Here is a 21,684-nt window from a genome sequence, read left to right on the forward strand (position 1 = left end):
CTGCCCTTCACAAACCCCCTCTGATCCTCATGAATCACTCCCAGGACACAATCTTCAATCCTAGTGGCCAAGATTTTGGCCAACAGCTTGGCATCCACATTAAGGAGTGAAATCAGCCTACAGGAGCCGCAATGCAGCGGGTCCTTATTACGCTTGAGGATAAGCGAGATCAGAGCCTGAGACATCGTCGGGGGAAGGATACCCTTTTCCTTAGCCTCGTTAAAAGTTCTCAACAACAGCCGGCCCAACGCCTCGGGGAATTTCTGAAAGAACTCAACAGGGAACCCATCCAGCCCCGGGCCTTGCCCGTCTGCATACTCCCCAACCCCTTAACTAGCTCCTCCATCCCAATTGGGGCCCCCAGTCCCTCTATCCGCCCTTCCTCCACTTTTGGGAACCTCAGTTGGCCCAGGAATTGCCTCATCCCCTCCCCACCCTCTGGGGGGTCTGACTCATAGTTTACCATAGAAGTCCTTAAAGACCTCGTTTATTTTAGCTGGACTCCGCACCGTGTCTCCCCCCCCCATCTCTAATTCCCCCAATCTCCCTAGCCACCTCCCTCTTCCGCAGTTGATGCGCCAGCATCCGACTTGCCTTCTCCCCATACTCATACACTGCTCCCTGTACCTTCCCCGTGGTTAGTAAGTCAAACTCCGTTTGGAGGCTCCGGCGCTCCTTCAGCAGCCCCTCCTCGGGTGATTCCGCATACCTCCTATCTACCCTCAGTATCTCCCCACCAATCTCTCCCTCCTTTCCTGTGGGCCCTGATTGAGATTAACCCCCCCACTGCCTTCAGCGCCTCCCAGACCACACTCACCGCCACCTCCCCATTATCATTGGCCTCCACATATCTTTGGATGTACCTCTGGACCCGCCCACAGACCTCCTCGTCCGCCAGTAGTCCCATGTCCATTCGCCACAGCGGGCATTGGCCTCTCTCCTCCCCAACCCCAGCTCCAGCCAGTGCGGGGCATGGTCCGAGATCGCAATGGCCGAATACTCCGTTCCCTCCACCCTCGAGATCAGCACCCTGCTTAGCACAAAAAAATCTATCCGCGAGTAAGCCTTGTGTACATGGGAGAAGGAAAACTCACTCGCCCTTGGCCTGGCAAATCTCCGTGGATCCGCCCCCCCCCCCCCCCCAATCTGGTCCACGAACCCCCTCAGGACCTTGGCCGCTGCCCCGACCTCGACCTAGACCGGCCCAGAGTCGGGTCCAGGACCGTATTGAAGTCCCCCCCCCCCCATTACCAAACAACATGACTCCAGATCCGGAATCCGACTCAGCATCCACTTCATGAAACTCGCATCATCCCAGTTCAGAGCATACACATTCACTCGCACCACCCGGGCCCCCTACAGCCTACCACTCACCATAACATAACGACCCCCCTTATCCGCCACAATACCCACCGCCTCAAATGCCACCCACTTATTCACCAAGATTGCAACCCACCTGTTCTTCGCATCCAGCCCAGAGTGGAAAAACCTGCCCCACCCATCCTTTCCTCAGCCTGGTTTGATCCGCAATCTTCAGGTGTGTTTCCTGTAGCATGGCTACATCTGCCTTTAGCCCCTTTTAAGTGCGAGAACACCCGGGCCCTCTTGACCGGCCCATTCAGGCCTCACGTTCCACGTGATCAGCCGGATCGGGGGGGGCTCCCCGCCCCCTCCTGCCAACTAGCCACCTCCTTTTTTAGGCCAGCCATGTGCCCGCGCCTCCAGTCCCCCAGGCGGAGGCTCCCCGCCCCGACTCTCCCTCTTACCATCGATTCCCCTTCAATCAGCACAGCAGCGACCCAGTCTCCGCCCCCCCCCCAAACAAGCAACTGCTTAACCCCCTAACCACCCCCCCCCCCAAACAAGCAACTGCTTAACCCCCCTAACCCCCCCCCCCCATTGCACTCCCGTAAGCCAGCTGACTCATGCTGACCCCGGCCGCTCCCGCCTCTAATCCCCCTTTGGATTCCCCATCCAAATCTCCAGCCCCCCCCCCCCACCTAAGTGGGGTAAAGAGAGTCCCCCCCCTACAAACCAATGCAGACATCGAACACAGTACCGCCGCCAGCTTTGGTTACCTCTCCCATTTCGCGGGAAAAAGCCGCAAACATCGCCCCCTCTCCCACAACCCTCATAACATACTGCAAACAATTAGAGTCCAACTTCTCATTTTTGATGAAAGTCCACGCCTCATCCGGCGTATCAAAATAGTGGTGTCGATCTTGGTATGTGACCGGCAGCCTCGCTGGCTGTAATAGCCCGAATGTCACCCCTTTCCCGTGGAGGACCGCCTTGGCCCGATTGAATCCTGCCCGCTTCTTGGCCAGCTTGCACTCCAGTCCTGGTAAATCCGGATCTCTGTGTTCTTCCACCTGCTGCTCCGCTCCTTCTTCTCCCATCGCAGGACACTCTCCCCGTCAGTGAAGCGATGGAACCTTACCACCATAGCCCTCGGCGGCTCGTTCGGCCGTGGCCTCCTGGCCAGGACTCTGTGCGTCCCATCCAGCTCCAGGGGCTTCGGGAAGTCTCCAGCGCCATCAGTGTACTCAGCATCGTGGCCACATACGCCCCAGCATCCAAACCTCTACGCCTTCAGGGAGACCCAGAATCCGCAGGTTCTGCCTCCTCGACCTATTCTCCAGGTCCTCCAGCTTCTCCTGCCATTTTTTGTGCAACGCCTCATGCGCTTCCACTCTGACCGCCAGGCCCAGAATCTCGTCCTCATTCTCTGAGGCTTTCTGCTGCACCTCCTTAATCACCATCCCCTGCATCTTCTGGGTCTCCACCAGCCTTTCAATCGACGCCTTCATAGGGGCCAACATCTCCGCCTTCAAGTCCGTAAAGCAGCTTCTCAAAAACTCCTGCTGCTCCCTGTAGCGCACAAAGACTCCGTGAGACGAATAGAGTGAAGTCGATGAGGCTTTATTAAGCATGTCTGTTCCCCCGCAGCTCGATAGTAAACTGGCCTGTGGGGGAAGACTCCGGCTTCTTATACTCCGCCTTCAGGGCGGAGCTAGAGGTCAACGGCCAACCAGGACCCTGGATCTGTCAGCCAATGACATTAGGGCTTCCAGTCCCACATGACCCCCAATACATACTACCACATTCACCCCTTGTCAAAATTGAACCCGGCGGGGTGATGCTTCGTATGGTGGTAAGGGTTTACAGGGCTGGTCCTGGGAGGAAAAAAAACATTCACAAGGCAATACAGTATTGTACAATTTTGTCCTGTTGCAACTATTTACAGAGGGTATGGGAAGAAAAGCAAAATGTTCTTGTGAAAAGTCCATATTTAGTTTTAGATCGACGCCACAAGTCGGTCGGGTGGTCTGGTCGTCCGTGTCGATCGCCTCGGCCCCGGTGGTGGTGGTGCTTGTACCGGTGTTGTCGCCTCCAGGAGCCTTACGGTTTCAGCTTGGGCTTTATTCTTGGTCGGTGCTGAGGGGAGGGGAACTGATCCTCCTGGGAAGGGGGCGGTCGTGGGGTGCGGTGGTGGCAGGAAGGGGGGGGTCGGGTTGATGGTGTCGGGGGGGTGTGCGTGTTGCCGGCGGGCGCCAGATCCCGCAGGGAGACCGTGTCCTGTCGGCCGTCGGGGTACTCCACGTAGGCGTACTGGGGGTTCGCGTGGAGGAGGTGAACCCTTTCGACCAACGGGTCCGCCTTATGTGCCCGCACATGCTTTCAGAGCAGGATAGGTCCTGGGACCGCCAGCCAGGTCGGCAGCGACGTTCCAGAGGAGGACCTCCTAGGGAAAACAAGGAGACGCTCATGAGGCGTTTGATTACTGCTCCTACATAATAACGACCGGATGGAGTGGAGAGTGTCCGGGAGGACCTCCTGCCACCGTGAAACTGGGAGGTCCCTGGACCGTAGGGCCAGTAGGACGGCCTTCCAGACCGTGCCGGTCTCCCTCTCTACTTGCCCGTTCCCCCGGGGGTTGTAGCTGGTCGTCCTGCTTGAGGCTATGCCCTTGCTGAGCAGGAACTGGCGCAGCTCGGCACTCATGAAAGAGGACCCCCTGTCGCTGTGGACGTATGCGGGGTAACCGAACAGTGTGAAGATGCTGTTCAGGGCTTTAATGACTGTGGCCGCGGTCATGTCAGAACAGGGAATGGCAAAAGGGAAGCGGGAGTATTCGTCCACCACATTAAGAAAATATGCGTTGCGGTCGGTGGAGGGGAGGGGCCCTTTGAAATCGAGACTGAGGCGTTCAAAGGGGCGGGAAGCCTTAATCAGGTGCGCTCCATCCGGCCTGAAAAAATGCGGCTTGCATTCCGCGCAGATGTGGCAGTCCCTTGTGACTGTACGGACCTCCTCTAAAGAGTATGGGAGATTGCGGGACTTGATGAAGTGGTAAAACCGAGTGACCCCCGGGTGGTAGAGGTCCTCGTGGAGGGTTTGGAGGCGGTTAATTTGTGCGTTGGCACCTGTGCCGCGGGATAGGGCATCGGACGGCTCGTTCAGCTTTCCGGGATGATACAAAATCTCATAGTTGAAGGTGGAGAGCTCGATCCTCCACCTTAAGATCTTGTCGTTTTTGATTTTGCCCCGCTGTGCATTATCGAACATGAAGGCTATCGACCGTTGGTCCGTGAGGAGAGTGAATCTCCTGCCGGCCAGGTAATGCCTCCAATGTCGCACAGCTTCTACTATAGCTTGGGCTTCCTTTTCTACTGAAGAGTGGCGGATTTCTGAGGCGTGGAGGGTCCGGGAGAAAAAGGCCACGGGTCTGCCCGCTTAGTTAAGGGTGGCCGCTAGAGCTACGTCGGAGGCGTCGCTCTCGACCTGGAAGGGGACTCGTCGATGGCGCGCATCGTGGCCTTTGCGATATTCGCTTTGATGCGGCTGGAGGCCTGGCAAGCCTCTGTCGACAGAGGGAAGGCCGTGGTCTGTATTAGGGGGATGGCCTTGTCTGCATACTGGGGGACACACTGGGCGTAGTATGAAAAGAACCCCAGGCAGCGTTTCAGGGCTTTTGGGCAGTGCGGGAGGGGAAATTCCATGAGTGCGCGCATACGTTCGGGGTCGGGGCCTATTATCCCATTGCGCACTACGTAGCCCAGAATGGCTAGCCGATCGGTGCTAAAAACGCACTTGTCCTCGTTGTACGTGAGGTTCAAGGCTTTGGCGGTCTGGAGGAATTTTTGGAGGTTGGCGTCGTGGTCCTGCTGATCGTGGCCGCAGATGGTTACATTGTCGAGATACGGGAACGTGGCCCGCAACCCATGTTGATCAACCATTCGGTCCATCTCCCGTTGGAAGACCGAGACCCCGTTTGTGACGCCAAAAGGGACCCGTAGGAAATGGTATAATCGCCCGTCTGCCTCGAAGGCTGTGTACTTGCGGTCACTTGGGCGGATGGGGAGCTGATGGTAGGCGGACTTGAGGTCCACGGTGGAGAAGACTTTATATTGGGCAATCCGGTTGACCATGTCGGATATGCAGGGGAGAGGGTACGCGTCTAGTTGTGTGTACCTGTTGATGGTCTGGCTATAGTCTATGACCATCCTTTGTTTCTCCCCTGTCTTCACTACTACCACCTGCGCTCTCCAGGGACTATTGCTGGCCTGGATTATGCCCTCCTTTAGTAGCCGCTGGACTTCAGACCGAATGAAGGTCCGGTCCTGGGTGCTGTACCGTCTGCTCCTAGTGGCGACGGGTTTGCAATCCGGGGTGAGGTTCGCAAACAAGGACGGGGGTTGCACCTAGAGGGTTGCGAGGCCGCAGATAGTGAGTGGGGGTATTGGGCCGCCGAATTTGAACGTAAGGCTCTGTAGATTGCATTGGAAATCTAATCCCAGCAAGGTGGGGGCACAGAGTTGGGGAAGGACGTTTAGTTTGTAGTTTTTGAACTCCCTCCCCTGCACCGTTAGGGTAACTATGCAGAATCCCTGGATCTGTACGGAGTGGGATCCTGCAGCTAGGGAAATCTTTTGTGCGCTGGGATAGGTGGTCAAGGAACAGCGTCTTACCGTGTCGGGGTGTATAAAGCTCTCCGTGCTCCCGGAGTCGACTAGGCATGGCGTCTCGTCGCTGTTTATTAGCACCGTTGTCGTCGTCGTCTGGAGTGTCCGGGGCCGAGCTTGATCGAGCGTAATTGAAGCGAGACGTGGTTGTAGTGGAGTGGGGTCCGTTGTTGCCGTCCAAGATGGCGTCGGGGATGGACAAAATACATCGCACGTGGCTGGGGGTCACAAGATGGCGGCGGGGGTGGACAAAATGGCCACCCCCACGTGTCGTACAGGTCTGGGGCGGTCCAAGATGGCGGCGCCCCTCCTCCCCTCGTGGTGGCCAGGACCCAAAATGGCAGCGTCTGCGGGACGCACATGGTGCGCTGGGAGCGCTAGGACCGCGCGGAGCTCCCTCACCGGGGACAGCGGTGGTCGGGGCCCAAGTAGGTGGCGCCGGCGGGTCAGGCGTGGGGCGCGGGGTGGGGGTTAGGGGGGCGTTAGGGACGCGCAAAACTCCCTCCTCTCTGTGGAGTGTTGGCCGGGACCCAAAGCGGTAGTGCCGGCGGCGGGTCATACATGGGCTGCGGGGAGGGGGGTTGGGGAGCATAAGCTGCGTGCAGGGCTCCCTGTTCTCCCGGGACCGCGGTGGTCGGGACCCAGAGCGGCTGCGCCTGCGGGTCGTACATGGCGTGCTGGGGGGGTTGGGGCACGTAAACGGCTTGCAGGGCTCCCTGTTCTCCCGGGACAGCGGCGACCTCGCGGGACCGGCACACAACCGCATAATGGCCCTTTTTCCCGCAGCTTTTGCAGATAGCTGCGCGGGCCGGGCAGCGCTGTCGGGGGTGTTTCGCCTGGCCGCAGAAATAACAGCGGGCGTCCCTGGTGCGACTCGGCGTTTGGACCGCGCAAGCCTGTGGGGTGTCCGGGGGGTAGGGGGTTTGCCACGACGGGTACGTATGGGGCCCAATGGGCTGCCGCACGGTCAGGGCCGTAGGCGCGGGTATTACGCGCGGCCACGTCTAGGGAGGCTGCTAGGACCCGTGCCTCTGAGAGTCCTAGCGACTCTTTTTCTAGAAGTCTTTGGCGGATTTGGGAGGATTGCATACCTGCCACAAAAGCATCGCGCATTAACATGTCCGTGTGTTCGTTTGCGTTCACCGACGGGCAGCTGCAGGCTCGTCCCAAAATCAGCAGCGCGGCGTAGAATTCGTCCAACGATTCTCCGGGAGCTTGCCGTCTCGTCGTGAGCCTAGATTTGGTTAACTGGGCGGACATAGAGACTTTTCAGTGCTGCAAACGCCGTCTGCAATTCCTCCGCGTCTTCGATGAGGGAGAAAATCTCCGTGCTCACCCTCGAGTGCAGGACCTGCAGTTTTTGGTCTTCTGTGACCCGGCCGGTGGTCGTTCTGAGATAGGCCTCGAAGCAAGTCTGCCAGTGCTTGAAGGCTGCTGCCGCGTTCACTGCGTGGGGGCTGATCCTCAGGCATTCCGGAATGATCCTGAGCTCCATAGTCCTTTTTAGGCACGCTTAATAAATTGTAGTGCACAAAGACTCCGTGAGACGAATAGAGTGAAGCCGATGAGGCTTTATTAAGCGTGTCTGTTCCCCCGCAGCTCGATAGTAAACTGGCCTGCGGGGGAAGACTCCGGCTTCTTATACTCCGCCTTCAGGGCGGAGCTAGAGGTCAACGGCCAACCAGGACCCGGGATCTGTCAGCCAATGACATTAGGGCTTCCAGTCCCACATGACCCCCAATACATACTACCACACTCCCATGACCACTGGGCCCACACTACCTGATCACCGCCCGCTGCCATCTTGCTTTTTCACACTCGTTCTCCTCTCTTCTCTGAAGCCACTTTTTTGACTGCTCCGCTCCTGGTCCACTCCATACAGTGCTGGGGGACCCTCACTGTTTCCTTCCCACACCGGGAATCGTCGTCTAAATGCCGCTGGAGCTCCTTAAAAGGGCCCAAAAGTCCTTATCGGCGGGAGCTGCCGACCGTGCGACCTACCAAGGCATAGCCGCAACTGGAAGTCCCTCTTATTATCTTTTTCAATCTGCCCCATCACCTTCACATTACATATAACCCCCAGGTCCCTCTGTTCCTGCACTCACTTTGGAATTGTACCCTTTATTTTATATTGCCTCTCCTTGTTCTTCCTACCAAAATGTATCACTTCACACTGTGTTTATAGTTCACAGGCCGCTTGTCGTCTATTCTTCCAGCCTCCACAAGTCCTCTTTGGACATTACTTGGGATATACAGAACAGATTATCAGAGTGAAATTCACAGGACCTCAATAATTCATACCATTAAATTTCAAACATCACCTGGAAATAATATTTTTATTAAATTTTCGTTGCTTGCAATATGGCAAATGTATGTTGTTTTATGTAATCAGTCAGAGTAAATGGACTAAACTGGTTGACATTTGGTGCTAACATTTTTAAAAGCTATCAAATTTGGCAAGGTGAAAGCCCAAGTGGCAAAAAAAACAAGTTCATATTCATGTAAACAAAATGAAGTTGTATATTTAGTACAAGAAAATATTTTCATTGGTGCTACTGAAACTTAATGTCAAGGTGGATCCTTTAGTTAACACTTTTCAAGCAGGATAACTAATTTGTCCCTTATTAAAATAATGCTCAAAATGTAAAAGACTAAAAATCCTTGCATGTATGTAGCGCCTTTCATGACCACCAGACATCTCAAAGTGCTTTATAGAAGTTTTTTTGAAGTATAGTTCCTTGTATTGTAGGAATACAACAGCCAATTTGCCTACAGCCAGTTTCCAGCCGGCATGTCATAATGGCCAGCTAACCCGTTTTGAGATTTTCACTGAAGGATAAATATTGGCCAAGACACCAGGGACAACCCTTGTTCTTATTCCAAGTAGTGCTTTGGGATATTTTATGTCCATTGGAAAGGGCAGGCATGCCCTCAAGTTTAAAGTTTGATCTGAAAGCCATCCACCTCTGGCAGTGCAGCACTCCCTCAGTACAACATTGGAGCGTCAGCCTTTTGTGCTCAAACCCAGGAATGCAACTTGAATACACAATCCTGTAACTCAGAGGCAAGACAGCTATCAGTAAACCATGGCTGACATAGAATTTGCACCGTTTCAATTTTTTTTTTTGTTCAATAAATAATTCCATGGATAACTTCAATAGCGTTGTTTGAAGAACACCGGCTGAATTTCAATTTGCTACATCCATGGACATATTAACAATTTAAACCAAGGATCATTGTCATCTTAATACAGGACTGCAACTCCTCAGAATAAAGTTATTACTAACTTAAGGGTACCTCTGAACTCCCCGTTTCATTGTTAAACATTTCACATTATAAAAATGAAAAAATCAGAACTATTATATGGACAAAACATGTCAGTTTCCTCCCACTTTCCTTAAATCATCCTCACTTATCTGTCAATCACAAGAAATTATACAACAGTTCAAGACTGGTCCCACAGCCTGCCTGGGAAATCTATGATCCCAAAGAATGCAACATTAAAAAAATAAGCATGAGATAGATTTCAAAACCAAGATTTACAAAATAAACTCTTTAAAATATATATATTTTTAGAATAAAAATTTAGTGCCTCAAATTTTCTCTACTAATTCTGGCCCGCAAAAGGGGCCAGCACGGCCCTGGAGCGGTTCACGCCACTCCAGCTGCTGATCCTGGCGTGAACTGGGCAATGGCGCCAACGCGCGCATGCGCAGTGGATTCCTTCAAAGCGCCGGCCCGACGCAACATGGCGTAGGGCTAAAGGAGCCGGCGTGGAAGAAACGAGGCCCCCAGCCAGAGAGGCCGGCCCGCAGATCGGTGGGCCCCGATCACGGGCAGTCCACATCGGAGCCCCCCCTCCCCTCCCCGGGTCAGACCCCCCCCCCCCCAACCCTTCAACGCTGCGGTCCCGCCGGCTGAGAGCAGATGTGGACAGCGCCGGCGGGACTCGCCGTTTTCTTGACGGCCGCTCGGCCCATCCCGGCCCAAGAATCGGCGGGCCGGCCACGTAGAGTGGCCCCCGACCGGCGCTGCGCCACGCCAATGGCAGCGATTCTCCGCTCTGGGGAGAATCGCGTGCGCCGTCAGGGCGGCATGGCGCAATTCACGTCGGTTGCGGGGATTCTCCAACCCGGCCCCGGGCTGAGAGAATCCTGCCCGCTATTTGGCCACATTGATGAACCTTGGCAAAGTCTAATTAAACAGCATTTCCTGGTGATCTTTCCCCCCCCCCCCCCCCCAAAAATCCTATTGGTAACTCAACTTTTAATATACTACTAAAACTGGACTATACTGAGAATAGCATGTTCAAAGATGACAAACAAAAATTGGAACCGAATAAGATGTGCAATGTTTGTCCGGGCTGAATTGCTGCAATTTTCTTTCAACTCCGTGGCAAAATTCCTCACTTAACATTGATTTGGCCATTATGGTTTTGTTAGTGTCAGATACAAAAGGGATTACGCTGTTAACTTTGCGTCACTAGACAGAGGCGGATGTAGGGACTGACCAGTTGTATCAAGTAGTATCATTGCTACCATCTTCCCTCAGTATTAATCATGCTAAACCACTTTGATGCCATATAAAGTGTGTGATCAGTAATTATTTATCGTTATTTAGTGATTCAATCCCTTAGAAATGAGTCAAAATTCTGACTAACCAGTAAGTCGGGTAGTAAGAAAAGAGAATAGTTCAGAAATTAAGTTTGAGGTTTTATAGCATTTTGAGGCCGGAGGATAAGCAGCTGATATCGGGAGTGCGCTTGGGTTATCTGACAATGATAAGAACAATTCGCAGTAATTCCGACAAAAATCAAAGGGCATAAAGAGCACCTTTAAGTGTTACCAAGCCGTACTAGAAGCAACATCATGGACAATATGTAAAGACTCTTGGCCGCCTGGATAGAAGACCAAAACCAACACAATGTGCCTGGTATGATGATCATTCGAACAAAAGTTAAAAGCTTGTATGATGATTTAAAAGAATCAACAGGGTGAGAGTTCACAGTCAGAAAGTTTTAGTGCTAGTGGTGGTTGGTTCAAATGTTTTCAGAAGCATTGCAGTTTGCATGACAAAGTGGCAGGTGGAACAGCTAGTTCCAACACTGATGTGGTTGAAAGGTTTGATTTGAAGAAAATTATCAAAGGTGGCTGCTTACCGAAACAAGTCTTTAAAATCACTAACATTGGCTGTTATTGGAAATGTATGCCACAAAGAACATATATTTCCCAAGAGGAAAAGCCAACACCAGGATTTAAACCTACCAAAGATTGCTTAACTCTTTTGCTTGATAGGAACGCTGCAAGAGAGTGCAAGTTTCAGCCCTTAGTGGTGTAGCATTCAGAGATACCAAGCATTTTGGAGAGCTATTTGGAAGAACATGTTATTTGGTGATAAAATATGAAAGCCTGGACAACCATTTTCCACAAATGGTTTTCTCCATATGCCATTGCTGCGTGGCAGGAATATTATGCCAAAGAAAATATTGACTTGAAGATATTACTCGTCTTGTCTCAGATCATCCCATCAACTTTGATGACTTATTGGAAAAAGTTACGGTTGTTTTCCTACCACCCAACACAACTTAATTGCTATAACCCATGGATCAGGGGCAATAGCAACTTACAAGGCTTATTTACATCATATCTTCTTCCAGCTCATTAAGGAAACAATTATTGAAAATAAGCCAATCAGGGAACTTTGGTGTGACTACAATATTCTCAAGGGTAGCAATAATATTGCTAATTCATGCAATGACGTTACAATGGTGTGCCTGAATGGTATATGGTGAAAATGATAGGCCAAATGTATCAACAAATTCAAAGACGGTCATTATCCCATAAGTTCAATTCAAAATCATTAACTTAGCCATGGAAGTTGGTTTTGAAGAAGTGAAGGAGGCAGACGTGGTGCAATTACTTGAGTCCCACGGAGAAGAATTGTTGAATGAGGATTTAATGCAACTAGAAATACAATGAACTGAAGCAAACTGTTGAAACATCAGCTCCTTGAATGTCAACAACAAAATGATTGTCAAACTTTGAACTTATCGACAAAGCCATGGAAATCTTTACCAAAGCAATCCGAACAGAGAACGCAGTTCCAAAGTGAATAAGGCAATCAATGATATTCACTGCTACAAGGAGCTTTACCAACAAAAGAAAAAAAAACTGTCCAACAGCCTTTGGATAAACTCAGCTCGTTGATGATCCTACCTCTCCACCCCATTACTCCACAACTCTTCACACCCTACCCATCCTTCACCCTACCCATCCTTTACAACCACCACTAGTGTAGTATCTTATTTAAATCTACATTTCTTTTTATTTTAACAATTTAATTTAGGAATGTACTGTACAGGTACAGTATTTCAATTTTTTTGACAAAATGTTCAAAAGAACCGGACTCCAAGGTTTACATTAATTGTGATGGGAAAATTCAGATTTAACATTGTTAAACCTAAGGTTACACTTTGCAAAATTGGCAATGTATAGCTGAGTATTTTGCAAAGGAGTTGTTGCACTCACTGCAATATTGCTCGTAGTAGAATCATTAATATCTACTGAAATTCTGCCATTAATAATAACCTGTAAAATCCTTTATTTTTGGATGTTCGTGAATTTACCGCCCCAATCTCTGCTTTCATTTTACAGAGGAAATCAAAGTCAACTTTAGCTGTGTATAGCTGGTCACCTCCACCCTCATCCAATTCACCAGGTAGCACGTGGCAGGTGCAAAAAAAAAAAAAGGGGCCATATGGTAGATGCCAATTTAGTAACTTGGAAACATAACAGAAGGGAGACCAATTAGATTAGATTGTAGATAAAACCCATGCTGAAACTGTGCATAGCAGAGTCCAGTGAACTGTCAGATGAAGTGTACAGATGATAATTCACTTTGCTTGCTTTGATCAGCTGCTGATTCCAACTCTGTCCTGTAAAAATATGCTGGCACGTGACCTGCTCCCAAATCTTGGTCCAAAAGAGGGAGTGAAACCACACTTTTGTGCCTCCTAGAGCAGCTGACTGCCAAAGGCCTGGATAATAAGTTGCCAATTTATCTTCAGTTACAGAAGAATATGCAACACAGCAACATTGAGGGGGGAGCAAATTAATTGGTTTCATCTAATCAATAAAGAGAAAGAATGGCATATTAAAGTTTTTATACTTTAGAAAGAGTGCAGCCACTCCTTTATACAACTCGATCTTGACTTGTGCAACCTATACCCCTAGAAATGGTAGCAAGTACCAATGAAATACAAGAAATATACATTAGTCATAGTATCAAGATTATGGTCACAAAACTGTACTAACTGCATACCCACCATGAAACCGCAACTAATTAACTAAAAAGACCATGACTGTTAATATTCATGCGATCTCTTTGCAGAGCCAGGCATGACAGACATCAAAACAGAATTCCAGCTTTTGGGTCTCAAGCCTAAACCAGCAGTCTTTTTTTTCTTACATAACAGGAATTTGAATATTATCTGAATGATGAACATTGATAGGTGGCTAGAAAAAGTGACAGGATAAGTTGAACAGGATGATTGCCATTGATTTGCATCAATTAAAGATTTGTAAAGTGACAGTCTTCAAAAATACACAGTCAGTAAATTTTGGTTATACTCCTTGTTCAGATTCTGCTGTGATTGTTCTTCATGGCTTTTCAGTGCGAGCCATTTCTTCCATCACACGTCTCTCCAGTTCGCACTCACTAAACCACTGGGGCTACATTGCAAAATAATACCAGAGGTAAGGAAAGCTGGGTTGGGCGCCTTATTTTAACCTTGTTCTGAAAAGAATGGCAGTTACATTGCCCAGAACACTGCTCCTAAGTGGCAAGAGGATTTTAATTAAATGTGAACTAACAAGCAAATGATTTCCCGTTCTAATGTACAAAGTGCACTAAAACACATTTTAAATGCATACAGATATCAGAATGGGTTCTAGAATAAACCTCTACTCCATGACTCTCCAGTGCATTTACTGTATACTAGCCATTTTGGGTTTTGCCAGCGTAGTTCCAATATTTCCTACTGCTGAATTGCTGATTTTCTTATGGATGCAATATAATTCACTACCAATCACAGACCCTTATGTGCATTAACTTAAATTTCTCTGCTTCACAATTCCAACAGAAATCTTGCCTAATTTTCACAAATCTTGTCTAATTTTCACAAGAACATTTTAAAGTATGCAGCTAGAAAAAATTATTTTACATTATGTTTAGAGTTACCACAAAGTAAAGGTTAAGTAGTTCAGTAGATCTTGTCTCACTGGTATGATTTGCCAGATTGATAAAACTGAGCAGGAGGAAGTAATGTTCATAACACCAAACCAGCCATCTCTCAATTAACCCACAGTAAGGAATGATCACAATTCTCTTTCTAACAGATTTGTTATTAACTATATAAAATGCAAGTGAAAAGTTATTAGATGCAGGGCATTACTGGGTAGACAGTCCATCAGTTTACCTACATTGATATTGCACCAGTTTGATTTTTACAACAAAAAAAAAATCAGCAATATTAAACATCACAACAGAAAAAACAGCCACAGCAAAGGATACAAGTATTTAAGATGGAAGAGTCAGGTGGTGCAAATTTGCTGAGTTTTCCCTAACCCCTATTTGAATGTTTATATACATATATTATTATACACACAAGAATACAACCTTCATATATAGCATACTTTTTGTGTGGTTCCCAAATGTAGCTATGTAGAGTGTGCTGTATGTAAATACGTGTTTTTCTATACACCAACATTCAACCTTTTGTTAATAAGAACCATTCAGCTATTGAGCAGGTTCTTACTAGCATCGTTCACCTGTATAGGTGTATAATTATCATTGTGTCCAGGTGCAGTTCCTTTTCATCCCCCTCCCACAAACTTGTCGGTCCCAACAGCGCTGGGAAAAGTGTGTGTGTGTCTCAAGTGGATTCAGTAGTCCGCTTTGTGATTGTGCTTACAGCTGGAAGCCCTCCATCTGAGGTTCATGTGGCTGAAATATGTATTGCTGCTGATTAAGATCAACTTGTGGGACAATGTTGGCATCTTCCTCCTCTTCTGTACCAAAATAATGCTCTATTAGATCAAATGCTTTTTGATAAACATCCTGGTTTTCATGGCTTTGCAGAAATTCAATCTTGTCCAAACCTGCAGAAGTTTAAAAAAAAGTAAAGATTTCTATTTTAGACACTTTGGGATAGAGTTTCCATTTTGGGTGCAACTTGTAAACTTGGCACAAATTGTGCTTCAAGTTGCAGTTTTTGAAAAGTGAAGTTACGGTTCAGACTTTCACATAAATAACTTTACATAATTACAAATGTAAGTCTTTCATGAACCACCATTACTGGGTCAGTGTAATAGAACACAACTGTTTAAATATCCATTGCTGTATTTAGGTGTGATAGCTTGCAATTTTATCAAATGTAACTGAAAATGATATCACAGAAATAAGCATTTTTAGGAGTCTCTAGTTCTCCACCTACAAGTAACTACAATTTAAAATTACTGAAATTCACTTTTTTAAAACTGTACAGAGCCATTACTAGTTTCATTGGTGTACTTAACTCTTAACTCAATTTCCTAGTATGTAAAATAAAACTAGTGCAATACAGATTTTTAAAAAGCTCATTTTGAAAAGTCTCCTCAAATGGCTGCAATCAGCCGAAATTCACCAGCTTCATTATTCTGATCAGGCAAGAAGCCAGTTTGGGGTAACTTGGTAGTTTAAAATTACATGAGATGAAAGGTATCCTAAATGAAAATAAAAGCAATAGAAAAGGTAAACTAAAGGAGACCAAGGTGCCAGGATCTGGTGGGATACATTTGAGGATTACAAGAGAAATGGGGGAAATAGCAAAGACCCTAGAAATTATATTTCTGGATTTAAGTGAAAGTGTGCCAGAGGACTGTAAAGTAGCCAATCTAATACCCATTTTCACAAACCGAAAAGCAGTCAATCTGGGAAATAACAAGCCAGTTAATCAACATCTCTGGTAGCAAAAGGTTTGGGAACCTATATAGTTTAAACATTTAGACGGGATGAGGAACAGCCAACATGAATTTCAGAAAGGACAAATGAAAGGTGCTTACATGTTCTTTGATTATAGATACAGATTATACAGTAGATGGGAAAAATACAGTGGGATGTGGCGTACATAGACTTTTAAAACATCTTTGACACAAGACTATTGGAGCAGATTAAGGGTATGGAATTAGGAATAGCAAATTAGATTCAAAAGTGGTTAGGGAAGAAACTGTAGAAAGGGCAGTTTCTCAGGTTGGTTCTACATTGGTTTTGTATGGCCTCCCGCTGTGCTGCAACCTATGATTCCAATTCTATAGCCCAGACCTTGCTGGACTTGGGCATACTGCAGCCTGTCCTGTTAGCTACACTTGTGCATGTGTGTTTATGTTTTAAAACTTTTTGTTTACCAAAATGCTGGATTTGAGAGGAGTTAACAAAATTAAGAGCAGAAGATCTGCAACCGTGGCGAACTGGGAATCCAACTGTATCTCCAAAATTAATGAGATTAAAGAATTGTAAAAACAATGACTGAGAATGAGTGTGTATTTGAATGAATGAATTCAATGTTAAAACATGCACAGAAAGAGGAATAAAGAAACAACATTGGATAGAGAGAGGAAAAAGACAAAGGAAAAAACATTACACTTAACATTTTTTACATTTTACAGAGTTAATATTTCTAACAACTCAATTCAAGAATGAGACTTCACACTTTAATTGTTCACTTTTTGATCAAAAGCGGTTGATTGGCAGTTATTAATAATTGTCACATCGTTAAACGGCACAATGCCAATTACTAGATGTTCTGTGGTGTTTTTAATGGATAATGTGCAAATGCAGCAACCTCATGGAGAGGTCAAGGATGAGATGCAGTTTTTGTAAAGCTAATGCAGAGCAGCATAGCCAATGACTTGCAGTGATTCATAATTCACATTCTCTTCTTCAACAAAGCTACTGGTTGATTTTCAGATTAAGAGCATTATGCTTTGTTTTCACATTTTTTTCAAATATTTAGAAATATTTCTTAGCAGCCTAAAAACACACGCAGATATAGTTTCTTTGCTATATTTAAAGAACATTAACAATTATTTCAAAAGTATAATTTTCAAATTTACTTTCTGTAATTGCACAAAGGAAGCAACTTAAGCCTCTATGCAACTTATTTTTCTGTTAATTGTACATAAACGAACATTAATAATTTTCAACATCAACTCACCATAGGCTTCCTCTATTAATGCACAGTAAGGATTTATTCCGGTTCCATTTTGTTTCGCTTCCTGCTCACCCAATCTAAGGATATTCTCCAAACCATTCAGTGACACCTGAACGATCTTTGCATCCATAACAGTCAGCAAGTCACACAATGGTTTAATGCATCCCAAATCCACTATATATCTGAGGAAGATTATAGAAGGGCCACAATCAAATCGCAAACCCAGACTGGCGCACAGTAAACAGTCAGGAATTCAGTATTGGTTAATGATTTCCTGGTCCAGGGCTAGGGTGCACAATTCAGAGGGCTGTGGTCAGTAAAGCATTTCATTTAGAAACATGTTTTGTTTATTAAATGCCCACACAACCCTGTTCTTTCATACTTAGAATGCATGCCGTTAGAATACCTTGAGACTCCGAGAAACAAGATTTCTCTTCCATTCACTAGTCACCATCCTGATCACCCCATCAGATGCAGCCATGTAAACCATGAATTCCCACTTACAATCTAGCCTCAATAAAGAAGCAACTGAGCACAGACTACTTCAACCTAATAAAAAAAGTGCTTCTAACCAGGGTCCAGACTATTAAGTTTTGAAGGCACTCATGGATGAGATTCATGACAGTACCATAAACTGTCTACCATATTTCTTACAAGGCTTAAGGTATATAATCCAAGTACTGGAAAAGTGTAATAGTAACAGAGATGTTACTGTTCATATTACATTAACAAGGTAAATATTAAAGATTCACAGTCAGGGATTAATATTCTTCCTTTAACCAATATCATAAACAGATTAACTGGTCATGCATGTTACTTTTGGTATCTTGCTGGGTGCAAAATGGCTGGAGTGGATGCCTCTAGAGCAATAGTGACTGCACTTAAACATTTATTGGTGTGAAACTTTAGAAAGTTATTCATTCATGGTATGAGCACAACACTGGTACGGTTAGAATTTCGTACCCTTCTCAAATTGCCCTAATGGTGGTGGTGGCGTCACCATCTTGAACTGCTGCAGTCCTTTTGGTGTAGGTACACCTACTGTGTTGTTAGGTAGGGAGTTTCAAGATTTTGACCCAGCGTAGGGAAGGAGTTTCAAGATTTTGACCCAGCGACAGTAAAGGAACTGCTGTTAATGGATAGCGTGTCACTTGGAGGGAAAAATCTACAAGTGCCGATGTTCCCATGCATCTACTGCCTTTGTCCTAGGTGGTACAGGTCACGGGTTTTGAAGGTATTGTTGCAGGAGGCTAGGTGAGTTGCTGCTCTGCATCTCATAGATGGTACACACTACTGCCTTTGCACAAGGGTGGTGGAGGCAGTGAATGGAGTGTCAATTCAGTGGGCTGCTTTGTTCTGGATGCTGTTGAGCTTAGAGTGCTGTTGGAGATCCCCCCCCCCCCCCCCCCCCCCCCCCCAAACAAGAAAATGGAGAGTATTACATCACATTCCTGACTTGTGCTTGTAGATGGTTGATAGGCTTAGCGAGTTAGGAGGCAAGCTCCACACTGCAGAATCTCCAGCCATTGACCTGCTCTTTTAGTCACAGTATTTATCTGGTTGGCTCAGTTCAGTTTTTGATAAAAGGTAACCTCAGGATATTGGTGGAGGATTCCGTAATGATTTTAAAAATAAATTAAAGTACCCATTCTTTTTTTTCCCAATTAAGAGAAAATTTAGCTGGCCAATCCCTCCATCCTGCACATATTTGGAAAATAATTAAGGAGTAGCTGCATGTTTAAATATTCAACTGTGCCTTTTCATCAACAAAACCAAAGATTCCATGCAGAAAAAAAGTCATACTTGATCTGTTCAGGAGTTCCACCAGATGTTGCATTGGTAATGGCCCAAGCAGCTTCTTTCCTTGTCCGGAATTCTGCTGTTTGTAGAATAGTTATTAGGACAGGGAAGATGTCGGCATCTATCACGGCCTGCAAACATTACACACAATGTTCAGATTTTTTAAAAAAACAGTACCATTCAACTAGAAATCAATAAAATTATAAACTTTGCTCTATGGAAATCCACCACTTTAAGCTCCAGAGAATCCACCATTTGTACATGACTGTAGTATGCAGTTCACACCAGGATATAAACCAAAGTACAACAGTGTCAACAAGAACCGTTTGAGGGAAAAGCCTAACTGATACATCTGCTGCAAATTGAAGCATACCTGTATTTGTGCTCTATTGCCTGCTGTGATATTTGAGATGGTCCAACATGCTTCCTTTTTGATCGACTCTTTTGGGCTGCTTAATAAGTGCAATAAACTCTGCAAAGCAGAGCAATTTAAAATTACCTAGGGGACAGGGAAAAAAATAAAACAGACAGAACAATTAAGTATACATTTACCGAGCCAGTCGAGTCAATGAAAGTAATATATTTTTGAATTGGATACTAATCTTAATCCAAAGCATGCCGATTTAGCTCAGTTGGCTGGTCCGTGATGCTTAGGCCAATGTGAGTGAGGCCAACAATGCAGGTTCAATTCCTGTACTGGCTGAGGTTGTTCATGAAGGCCCTGCCTTCTCAACCTTGCCCCGTGCCCGAGGTGTGGTGATCAGGTTAAATCACCACCACTCAGCTCTCCCGCTCAAAGGAGAAAGCAGCCTATGGTCATCTGAGACTATAGCAACTTTACTTTTAATAACTAGGAATGTTATAGTCCATCTTAAACTCTTATTAAAACTCAACATCTCACCATATTGGTGGCACTTGAATCCTGATTGATTAATTGATTGCTTAGTGATAAACTTTGAAGTTACTGGAGAGTTAAAAGATTCAAAAAATTACAAATTATTACACCCATCATGTCTATACACCTTGTGGTACAGAGGTACAACGAGTACTAAAAATCTGTTAACATTTTATCAATTAGGAAAAAAATGATATTATTTTCATTGATGATTGTAAGCTTGCTCGTGCTGTTTTGTTACCTTTCCTTTTTACACATCTGAACTACTCCTATGATATGCTTCTTCAAAGTTTGCTCATTTTACCTCCACTTACCTGAGTCTGTATATCATCGCCTGTTACAATGTTTCCTACTGCACGTAAAGCTGGTGAGATCACCTTATAGTCACAGTGCCTGTCAAAAAACCACATGGAGGAAAATTACTAACCAAAATAAACCTTTTAGATGGAAAGTTTTACTGACATAATAAGACATACTGACTGGATGTCAAATTGTCACCTAAGCATCAAACCTTTATTTGAACTATGTCTGTAGAAAATTGTTATCAGCTTTTCTGAGGGGTACACTACTGGGAACAAGTAGTTTAGTAAAATATTGGAATGTAAATGGTATGAGGCATGTAAGTAGGGTACTGGAAATGGACATAAGCGCAATATTGGAACATCATCAATATAACAGTAGAGTGGTTAAGGCGAAATTTAGAACTCTAGAAAAGATAAAGGTGGGTTTGGTGGATTGCCCATGCTAAATTGCACCTTAATGTCCAACGATGTGGGGTTATGGTGGGGGCAAGTGGTGGGCCTAGGATTGGTGCAGACTCAATGGGCCAAATGGTCTCCTTCTGCACTGTAGGAATTCTATGGTGCAATAAATGATAAGAAAACAGAACTATATAATGATTATTTTTCTAGTCACAAAGGAGGAACTTGCTGTTCGAATACTGAGATTTACTTGTTTATCTTGCCTGCTCAAGTAAAGAATGCAGGGAATCACATCAGCTGAGAGCACAGTTTTCTGGGTAGGTGGGAGCTGCTTCAACGAGAGAGCAGTCAAACAGAATAGCAAGGTCCTTGAAATATTTTGTAAACATCGCAAGGCAGACTATTGAAAATACAAACATGACAAGGGCGACAATGTCCCATATTCCATGTCATGTAATTAGTTGAAAACAGAATGTTTTCATCACAGGGGTGGAAAAAGGTGGTGTAAAGTTGGGGGATTTTTGTTAAACTACATGACCATAAATCATTATTGCTTCATTCAAAACCTTGTTGCATAATGCATTACATAAAATGCATTCTAATAAAAAGCTGTTTAAGCCCTTGTGAAGCTTTAAGTTGAGATATTTTAATGTTTTATGTATCGTACTTCTAATTTCTTTCTTTTCCTGGTGTGTTATCTTACGTGACACAATTCTTACATTTTATATGGTTTTAATAATGTGGTGTGTAACGATTCCAGAGAAGACAGAAAAACATGGTGGGCATATTGTATGATTTTGAGTATTAATTATGAAAGGCGTGACTTTTTTTCAAAATCAAGGGATGTAGGTATCGCCGGCTAGGCCAACATTTATTGCCAGGCCAGCATTTACTGTCCATCTTTAATTGCCCTTGAGGGGGTGGTGGTGGCAGGCCATCTTCTTTAATTGCAGCAGTCCATGTGATGTAGGTACAACCACAGTGCTGTCAGGGAGTTCAACCCAGCAGCAGTGAAGGAATGTCCAATCCAAGTCAGAATGGCGAGTGGCTTGAAGGGGGACTTCCAGGTGATGA

General features: G+C 45.9%; 1 protein-coding gene across 1 annotated transcript in view; it reads right to left on the minus strand.

Annotated features, from left to right (window-relative positions):
* Positions 1-11,903: 11,903 nt before the first annotated feature.
* LOC140427898 (importin subunit alpha-5) overlaps positions 11,904-21,684 on the minus strand; it is a 92,877-nt gene continuing 83,096 nt past the window's right edge. Inside the window, exons 10-14 of the mRNA XM_072513731.1 lie at positions 20,224-20,302; positions 19,388-19,513; positions 19,018-19,145; positions 17,218-17,396; positions 11,904-15,124 (exon numbers count right to left, since the gene is read on the minus strand). Coding sequence (XP_072369832.1) covers positions 14,934-15,124; positions 17,218-17,396; positions 19,018-19,145; positions 19,388-19,513; positions 20,224-20,302 — 703 coding nt within the window. The 3' untranslated portion in view covers positions 11,904-14,933. The remainder of the gene's footprint in view (positions 15,125-17,217; positions 17,397-19,017; positions 19,146-19,387; positions 19,514-20,223; positions 20,303-21,684) is intronic.

The sequence above is a fragment of the Scyliorhinus torazame genome, chromosome 8, assembly GCF_047496885.1.
Source record: "Scyliorhinus torazame isolate Kashiwa2021f chromosome 8, sScyTor2.1, whole genome shotgun sequence".
In the NCBI taxonomy this organism is placed as follows: domain Eukaryota; kingdom Metazoa; phylum Chordata; class Chondrichthyes; order Carcharhiniformes; family Scyliorhinidae; genus Scyliorhinus; species Scyliorhinus torazame.